The sequence below is a fragment of the Scylla paramamosain genome, chromosome 10 (assembly GCF_035594125.1).
Source record: "Scylla paramamosain isolate STU-SP2022 chromosome 10, ASM3559412v1, whole genome shotgun sequence".
NCBI lineage: Eukaryota > Metazoa > Arthropoda > Malacostraca > Decapoda > Portunidae > Scylla > Scylla paramamosain.
Genome location: NC_087160.1, coordinates 27,921,932 through 27,931,931, shown reverse-complemented (window position 1 = coordinate 27,931,931; position 10,000 = coordinate 27,921,932). Strand labels below are relative to the sequence as shown.

At 37.6% G+C, this 10,000-nt stretch overlaps 1 protein-coding gene across 9 annotated transcripts in view; it reads right to left on the bottom strand.

Annotated features, from left to right (window-relative positions):
- The window catches only part of LOC135104477 (ribokinase-like), a 23,819-nt gene that overhangs the window by 11,778 nt on the left and 2,041 nt on the right, over positions 1 to 10,000 (bottom strand). For 7 of the 9 annotated variants that reach the window (XM_064011995.1, XM_064011993.1, XM_064011996.1 and 4 more), the window contains 6 exons: positions 6,574 to 6,706; positions 6,242 to 6,368; positions 5,355 to 5,519; positions 3,470 to 3,561; positions 3,137 to 3,319; positions 1,884 to 2,673 (listed from right to left, as the gene is read on the bottom strand). In XM_064011995.1, coding sequence (XP_063868065.1) covers positions 2,497 to 2,673; positions 3,137 to 3,319; positions 3,470 to 3,561; positions 5,355 to 5,519; positions 6,242 to 6,368; positions 6,574 to 6,706 — 877 coding nt within the window. In that variant the 3' untranslated portion in view covers positions 1,884 to 2,496. Of the gene's footprint in view, positions 1 to 1,883; positions 2,674 to 3,136; positions 3,320 to 3,469; positions 3,562 to 5,354; positions 5,520 to 6,241; positions 6,369 to 6,573; positions 6,707 to 10,000 lie in introns of those variants that run through there. The other 2 variants (XM_064011994.1, XM_064011992.1) reach the window with 1 other exon arrangement.

Sequence of the window (10,000 nt, the reverse complement as noted above, 5' to 3'; positions counted from 1 at the left end):
AATATTTAATCAGAATAACGAACCAAAGCTGGCATAACGAACTCGTCACTCGTGCGAGCACTGGAATTTTAATAAATATTTCATCAAAATAACGAACAAACACTGACAAGCCAAACTTGCCATTCATGCAAGTACTGAAATTTTAATAAATATTTAATCGGAATAACAAACTAAAACTCGCGAAACTAACTCACCAGCTGTACGAGCCGCTACTCACTTATCTGTCGCCTATCCCTTCCTCCTTTTTTTTTTTCCTTTCCTCTCCCTTCTTTCTTCTTGTCTCAAACCTCCCTCCCTGTCACCTCCCCTCCCCCTTATCTGTCAGAGATAAGGAACTAGGCCGTGATACCTCTCTCTCTCTCTCTCTCTCTCTCTCTCTCTCTCTCTCTCTCTCTCTCTCTCTCATTCATTCATTTCGTCATTTTCGCTTCATCCTTTCTCACTCATTCTCACTCATATACATAATTCCATTTTCATTCTCATTGTCTCATTCTATTTAGCAGTTCTTAGGATTGCTCTTATTTTCACACACACACACACACACACACAGAGAGAGAGAGAGAGAGAGAGAGAGAGAGAGAGAGAGAGAGAGAGAGAGAGAGAGAGAGAGAGAGAGAGAGAGAGAGAGAGAGAGAGAGAGAGAGAGAGAGCTCCAACTTATGGGGCTTTACTGTATGTGAAATGTGACACTGACAGTAGGTAAATGTGACTGATACTAATCAAAGCAGCACAAAACTCGAGTGATAATGCGTGAAACTCGGGATGGTAAGAATTTAGAACTAGGCGTGAAACTTAGGAGGTACTGCATGTATTTGTTGAGTTATCTCAAATGCAGTAATGCAAATGTTTTTTCTTTTTTTTTCTTCTTTTTTTCTGGTTCCCGGGAACCAGTAAATTTTTTTCCCATAGGTTCTTCAGTCACCATAATGCACATTTGCCAGAACAAACGCTACATTGGAACAAACCATGTTTGTTGTCGCATACCCCACTGTAGTATGAAGAGGCTCTCCATAAGTATACACCACTACATTCCTGGGAGGTATTTTGGCTCCCCTCTATAATTCCTTCCAAAAGATGGATATGTTGGACTCACCTACCTATTGGAAAAATTGAAAAGGAGGAGTCCCAAAGAGGAAAGAGAGTAGAGGAACAGAAATGAAGGGATGAAAAAGGAGGAAAAAAAAAGGAGAAAAAAAAAAGTATATGGCATAAAAATAATAGAAGTACAAATCAAAAGATTGGATACTGGCAATACATACATGCATGTATACAGCACAAGCCAACTGTGTTTTGTTTGTTTATTCTAGTTGCAAGATTCTAGAGGATAAATAGAAGCCCTTAAGAGGATTTACTTTCCCCAAGGGCTCTCAGAACTAACAATACCATATGGCATGGGAAGAGGCACCCTAACTTTTGGCCTGTTCTTCAGTGCTCAATTGAGTGAAGCTCACAATAGCCTAGAATCTAAGCACTTACAAAGAGCAAGGAAGATGCATGAAGACACCTTTTAGCAGATGTGTGTGTTAAATATTACATATAAGATGTTAGTGGGTAGTGCCTTCTCTCATGTTTGGCCTTCATATGAAATGAGAGAAAAATTAGAATCACCATTGCCACCATCATCACAGCTATATACATATATATATATATATATATATATATATATATTTATATAATATATATATATTTATATATATATATATATATATATATATATATATATATATATATATTATATTTATATATATATATATATATACTCGTATATATATATATATATATATATATATATATATATATATATATATATATATATATATATTATATATATATATATAATATATATAATATATATATATATATATATATATATATATATATATATATATATATATATATATATCTCCCCATGCATTATTCAACACCTCTTTTTCCACTTTCTTCCTTGGAAATTATTTCTTTCTTCACCTATAAGGTTACTGCTTTTCTCACTTGGTTGATTTATATGCACAACATATAGATCAGCCAAGGGCCTCAGGCTATTCCAAATTAATAATGACCTCTCCCCTTAAAATATAAAGGCAAAGTGAAGGTGAGGGGGATACAAGATTACTGCTGCACGTGGCCTTGGCACTCACCCCCGACTTCATTGGCCTTTGAGGCTGTGGTGAATGATATGCCTCACCCTGGGAAAGTGAGCCACTGTGACATCTGGATTTGCACAGTTTACCTTCCCCATGCTTCCCCAGGCACCCATTTATTGACCAACCCAAAGGAAGGATGAACAGCTGGGTGAATTGTGTGTTGTGTCCCACCCTGGATTCAAACAAGACCTCATGGATTCACAACCAGGCATACTAGCCAGCACACCACTGAGGTGCTTACCCTTAAACAGTATACTTTCAAATTTTCTATTGTCTGTACGAATACTAAAGATACTTAACAAAGCCTTTGGTTTCTAATCTACACACCCTACCTATCAGAAGCATAAATGTCTCAGCTAAACAAGTGGCTTGGTAGCTGCTCTCTGGTAGGGTAGCTGGTTTGTGTCCCAGGAGCAAGTACTGAGGCTGTGGCTACTTGGCAGGATCTCTGAAGCATCTCAGCCATGGCTAGGTGGGAGTGATAGGCTAAGTAGTATGCCAGGGCTCCCACAAAGGCATCACCTGCCCCCTGTAAAAAAACAAATATCTACCATATAATCAAAATAGACATACCAGGAAAAAAAAAAAATTGTGGGGAGTGTGCAAACCATTATTCAGGTTTTCATACAAAATCATTCTGATTTTACTCTGTACCTGATTTATAAATCATAATTAGAACAAATAAGTTGAAAGACCAAAACAGGAAAACAAAAAATAAAGGTGTTTATATGCTGTATAACTCTAGAATGATACTCAGAATCACAAGAACATGAGTACAAGCCCCTTATCACATTACTTGAGGTAAAATCACTCATTTAGTTGGTTAACAACAGAAGACTAACAACAGACAATACAAAAAATCACAGTAACTGAGGAGAAAATGCCTCAGCTGAATGACATGAAAATTCTATTTGTATTGCAATAACTCTGATAACATCCAGAATTGCATTGCTTTTTCCACATACACTTACTACACTCATGGAGCCACCTACCGTAGTGTCAACAGGAGTGACTGTCTCAGCTGCAATGTGTGTGTGCCCCTCAGCAGTGGAGTACACAGCCCCATCCCCTCCCAGGGTAATGATCACACTCTTACACCCTCGCTTTAACAGAGACTCGGCAGCTTGCTCAGCATCTTTCCGTGTCTTCACCTTCAGCTTTGTCAATACTTCTGCCTAAGGAAAAAAACTATGTAATCTATTGCAATAACCTCATACATATATTTTTTTCAATCAGTCTGTTAGCACTGTCTGCATTTCAGATCATTAACACACATTTCCCATTTTTTTCAGTTATAGAAACATACAGTTAAACAAATATCATACCTCAATTTCATTAACACAAAAAATGTCTGAATGTTCTATGATGGCTGCATCCAGAAAAGGATCTGCTGGTGCTGCATTCATCAAGGTTTTTACTGCAAAATTCATTCCTAGTTGATTAAACAGTTTCCAAACAACAACAATAAGAAATTCACAAATACATAATAAGAATGAATGGCAAAATTAATTTTTATCTATAACAAATGAAAAATAGTTAAATACTTGAATGAAATGTAAAAGTAACAGTTGTAGTACATATATATAAGCACAACATATAAGCCTGTATATAAGTACTGTCATAAAAACAGAAAAGAGTATCTGACACCTATGTATTCCCAACAACTCTTCCTAAGGTTATGACTGTAATAGGGCAACAGGCCATCAGTTCAGATGACAACAGCTGGGAAACATATTGCAATTACTATAACTGAAAGAATCCTAGACAGCAAAAACTTCTGCTGCAGTTATAATACCAACAACCACAACAGTGCTTAACTCTCTCATCCACCATATGTGCATGTGTGTCATGTGAAACTGTACAGACACACAAGTGCACCTAAAAAATGATTTAAATTCATTAAAAATAAAGTTTCTGGTGTAAGTGCATCAATTTTTGGTGAGTCAAAGATGAGCATGAGTTTCACAAAAAATAATGAATTGGCAATGCTGATGCTTCCCAGAATAGGCCAACTGTTAATGTGAGATGAATGCTGATTTCAGTTTTTCTTTATTTTCTTGACATCTAATTGACATCACAATGACAACAGTACCACTGTAAAGCTCATAACAAGGTTTAAGTGATGTGTAGAACACAGAATGCTCATGGGAAAAGTTCTGAGCTACAAAGTTGTGAACATTTTTTCTTGTTTTGTATTTATTTTTTAAGGAAAAATTTGTGAAATTACTTTTTAGTTAATTCTTTATGAGATCATCATAAAGATAATTTCCTTGTGAATCTAGTGATATACAGCACATGCCTACTTATGAGTTCCAAAGGAAAGAAAACTGCTTCTAAATCAAAGTTTTGCAAGGTGCACAGAGAGGCCACAAATGCCTGCCAACAAAAGAGGTGTTGGAAAGAAAACTTACAAAACTTACTGGTGCATGAGAGGGTTAATGACTTTTTGTGCAGTGACATCTCATTGCTTGAAAACCTAAACCAGTGATCAACAGCCACCATCACTTCAAAGTATAGCTACAAAAGTTCAGACCCATCATGAAGGCTTCTCCATAACATATCCCAGACACCCACACAACCTAAGACTTCTTTCAAATCATCACAGGAACACACAACATTCCTGACAGCCCTAGACAAAATTAATCCACAAGTCAGACAACTTAAAAACTAGATTTATCCACAGCTGGGTTTAATTCCATGCCAAATCATCCAAAGAAACAAAGCTGCACCTGGAAATTAAATACATACTTGTGAATCTCTATCACCACTTGGAAAAAAAATAATTTGAACTAAGGTGAGTGGATCTTCAACCTAACACAAGCCTTGGGGAGGATATAGATATAAAGAGAAAGAATACAAAGATGGCATATAGTATTGAAGAGATACCATTTTTCACTTGTGGAAGAGACCAGCCACAAGTACAGATATCAAACATACTGCATATATCTACTTTCAAACCATTAAGACAATCAACAACAGACACAACACATTAAGTATTGTACAAATGTTGAATTTCCATATCCATTTACAAAACCTAAAATACAAGACACATGTTCATTTCTGAATATAAAATCTACTTCCACTTTATGAGCTTAAAGCTAGGTTTTTTAAGTCAGTTCCACACTACTTAAATACACGTAAAATGCACAATAGTACAAGAATGTATGGTTAAAACACAGAATTATTCCTTCCTCTAAAGCTATTCCTCACCCTCGTGACTGCGTGCCAGCCTGAGTGCAGTGAGAGTTGCTGCTGGAGTTATCTCTCCTTGACACACTAAGACTGAGGCATCCTTGATGACATCCTCAGCTTGCTCCACGTTAGAGGAAGTCAACTTGAGATTTGCTCCAGCAACAATTATGATGCAGTTCTCCCCTTCAAGGAATGAATACATACAGGGTTAACATGTATGCCATATCCTTGTATAAATAATGACTTATGCTACTATCATATTGAGAAAGTGAAAATTTACTATGTATACAGCAACATTAATTAAAAAGCATATTTTCTCAGAATTCTGTGCCATTTAACTTACACTGTACAGTGAAATTACATGGCATACATACATATATACCAGAGAGAGAGAGAGAGAGAGAGAGAGAGAGAGAGAGAGAGAGAGAGAGAGAGAGAGAGAGAGAGAGAGAGAGAGAGAGAGAGAGAGAGAGAGAGAGAGAGAGAGAGAGAGAGAGAGAGAGAGAGAGAGAGAGGAGAGAGAGAGAGAGAGAGAGAGAGAGAGAGAGAGAGAGAGAGAGAGAGAGATGAGAATAAAGAGATGAAATGACAGAGATTTGTATATTTTCCATAAAAAGTTACAGCTTTCATATGCTGTTAAAAACTATGGTAAACAAGAAAAGTCTTCACATGTCATATATCTATGGGTTTGGGGAGTCTAGAGACTGAAAGATCCCAAAGTAGTTGCATGTATTGATCATGCATAAAATCAGCCCTTCTGTTATTTTGTGATTTTCTTGATCATTACACGGAAAGATTAAATGATAGGTCAAACTTAAAAATAACTCAGTGACGGAGAACTGCAAGTCATGATGATGATGAATGATGAGGAGAAAAAGTAGGATAACACCAATGAATTGCCACACCTGTGTCATCCACAACAATGGGGGCTACACCAGTTGCTGCCTCCTTGGTCACCCTAACAAAGGATGTGTCCACATTATTGTTCTTAAAGTTTTCCAGGTAGTTCTGGCCAAATGAATCATCCCCAACCTGAAAGGAAAAACCAATATTTAGGCAATAACACAAGGCAGAATCTATGAGATGCCCAATCCATTTCTTTTTTTTTTTTACTGATATGGGAGATAAACATTAAATGCTGCTCCATAAAAGGAATCATATACCGAAAAACAAAAACCAGAAGTGAAGTATCTGCTTCACAAGCCACAACTTTCTCCCTTAGTTGACACATCCTTACCATGGCAACCATAGCTGCATTTGCCCCAAGTCTTGTTGCCGCCACACACTGGTTGGCACCTTTCCCTCCAAATCCCACCGAGAATTTGTGCCCATGCAAGGTTTCTCCAGGCTGAGGCAGGCGTGGTGTGTAGCTGGTGGTGAGTTGATACAATCAGTCTATCTATCTATATCTGATGCCTGTTCCTAGAAACTGCCCCAGAGGATGGATATGATAAGAGTTCCACAAGGAAGTGACCATATCATGCTCAGAAGCATATTGGGACATAATGGCCACGGCTAATCCAGAAAACAGAGTTTTATTCCATGGTTATTAGCAACAATTAGTGCTCAATAGGCTGAGACACCTCTATGTTTCAGAACCCAAGCCTACAGTTTTCATACCACCTGTCACTAAAGCTATCCACATCTTGGTCCATCATGAGCAGTGTGCCAAAGATTTCTCCATACCCTAAAACAGGCCTCAGAAATCCCCAGACAAACTGAGGATTTATGTTATACTGGTGATGTGTGTTTGCCACTCTGGTGGTGCTGGTTTATCAAGTAGCCAGCATGGATGCTTCAATAAGTGAGAATGAAGAGCTGAATGAGGAGGAGAAAGAGCTTGCCATGATGCCAGTTGAGAGTAGCAGTTGAGTGAACATCTAATTAAGCTCTGAGTTTTACAAAAGACTTCTTTGATTTACATTATCATTGTAATGTTTTACATACTGAGGAGGTGTTAGCAATTAGTTTTGTAGTATTTGTAGGCAGTATTAATTGAAAAAAGGGATCTGTCAGTCAGTCAGAAGAGTGAAACAGGTATATCAAATTACAAAAAGAAACTGATGTTATGATGAATTGGTCAGAAAGATTTGATCTTCATAGGTGTAAATATATGAGAGTTGGAGTGACAGAGGTTGAGAAATATAAATATGTCATGGAAGAATATAGGAGTGGAGTAAAAGCAGAAAAATATATAATTTTTATTGTCAAGAAATTAAGTTTTGCAGAATGCCTGACAAAGGTCAGTAGGCCAGACAACCAGGAAGGGCTGATCAGGACAACTCTTGTAACATCAGATGAAGTGAACCTCAAATTGCTATATGTAACTTTAGTTGGGCCTATACTGGAATATGACAGTCAACCATGGTGTCCCCATTTAATTAAATATATAGATATAGAAGGAGTTGAGAATGTTCAGTGAGGAACAATGAAATCATTTCCTACATCAAGGAGTTTGACATATGAAGAAAGACTCAAGAAATCAGAATAACCAACTCTGGCATGCAGGCAAAGTCAGGGGTGATACACTGGAGGTGTACAAGGTTCTACAAGTAGAGCATGCACTGATGAAGTCTGCTGAATGTTTTCATAACAAGAAAAGACTCCATTACAAGAAAATGAAAAGAAGCTGTATAAGTCAGAGCCAGCCTTGATCTATCTGTCTATATACCAAGCTGGCAATCCTACATGGGATGGCCCAGACAAAGCACCGCACACTCATCACACATTATTCACATTCTTATCCCTGTTGGGCCCCAGTGGAGATGGGACAGTCTCATGGACCAATGTATGGACCCCAGGAGCACAAGCACAGCATAACTGGCCACACACATCCACAGCAAGGTCTGACAGCATACACAGCTTTAGCCCTGCCCCTTTATAATAAGATTGTTCCCTACGCTGCACCTACTCCAATTCTGAGACCACAGCAGAGGCACGGTACTTCCTATGGAGTGCCCTCCTTTATTCTAACAGGGTCCATACACCAACGGGCTCTGCCAAGTGCACCCACACCCCCTCCCAATGGATCGACAAGACTGCACCTTTTTTCATTCACTCACCACTATTGCTCTCCATTCGCCTCTATCACATACAATCACTCTTGTTTGCTACACAGTCTTTAATAAAAGAAGTCATTCTGCCATTAAAAAAATTGGAATTCACTTCCCAAGCATGTAGTAGAGTAAAATGAAAAAAAAAAACATACAAAATTATTAAGATAGATAAATTCTGAAAATATTGTTATTTTATAACTGTAAAGCTTAAATTCATGTATAACTGATCTCCACAAATAATATTACCTATCCAGCTATAATTAGAAGCTGGATATACACGTCCACTAAGGATCTCTTCCAGGTCAACTGTAACTGTGAGTAAGTGTGGCAACAAAACTGGAAAAATATGAGTACACATCCTCCAAAGCCCAAGGCAAGGCAACCCCACAACCAAGAAAGCTTTGAGTGCTCCTCACAAATGGACTTAAAGCACACACAAGATAGGCTCAGTACTAGTTACACTCATCCATAGAAACACAACTGCTTCTAAGAAGGAAAACGATGCTGCACCTGTGAATCCCTTTCATCACTAGGAGAAAAGCAAAAAATGGACGAGAATGAGTCCCCAGCCCAGCACCGTTCTTGGACAGAATGTAGAAAATAGAGAAAGAATTAAAAGGTGTATAACAGTCATTCAGTCATTGCCTAAATGCCATTTATGAGCTGTCTTGTGTAGGTCAGCAGGCCTTTTGCAGTCTCCTTATTCACTCATGTTCATCGAGTTCTACAAGGCAACAAATGACTCATGGGAAACATATCAGGGTAAGTATGACCACAGCAAGCCCAAATAACAGGAATCTGTATTGTGGCTGTACAAGTGATATTGATGCAAAACTTCCATCAACTTTCCTACCATTAATACAACACACTACAGTCAGACTCCTCATACTACCAAGAAAGAACATTTTACATTTTCTTAACATTCAAGTTTTACAAGACTTTTGTAATTAAGAAATTAATGTTAGGAGTAGTATATACTTTTCATGGTTAAGAAATTAGATTCACTTCATGATAATATGAAACTCAAGAATCTAAAAATTGAGTGCAAGTTTTGAAATTAACTATAATAAAAATTGTACAAACCCTGTACATGTCATAAAAGGAGATTTACTGCAATGTATCAAAGCCAAGAAGCCTAATATATTGCTCTCAACTGTGATATGAATGCAGGAAAATATAAAACATAATATAAGAACAAAACAGATGCAGTCAAAACAGTGACGATGTACAACAGAAAACACTGACCTATTCCAATATAAAAATTTTCACTTAAGGATATAGCTGACAAACTAAAGTTTGTTGGCTATAACATACTGGCATGAATTGCAGTATACTTGGCAATATCTAAACTGAAAACTTCAAAACTGAAAACTTCACATCTTACCTCTAGCTAAAACAGCCTCTATGAAGTTAGGCATTCTGAGTCATCTCCACCAGTTTTTCTCATCTCCCAGCTGCTAACTCTGTACAGGGGTCTTATCCATTCATGTATGTATGTATGGGGGGAAGGGGGTTCCACTCATACTGCTCTTTTAGACAGGGAATCAAAAGCTTTTCATCTTATCAACTCTTCTTCTTTAACTGACTGTCTTCAGCCTCTTTCTCATT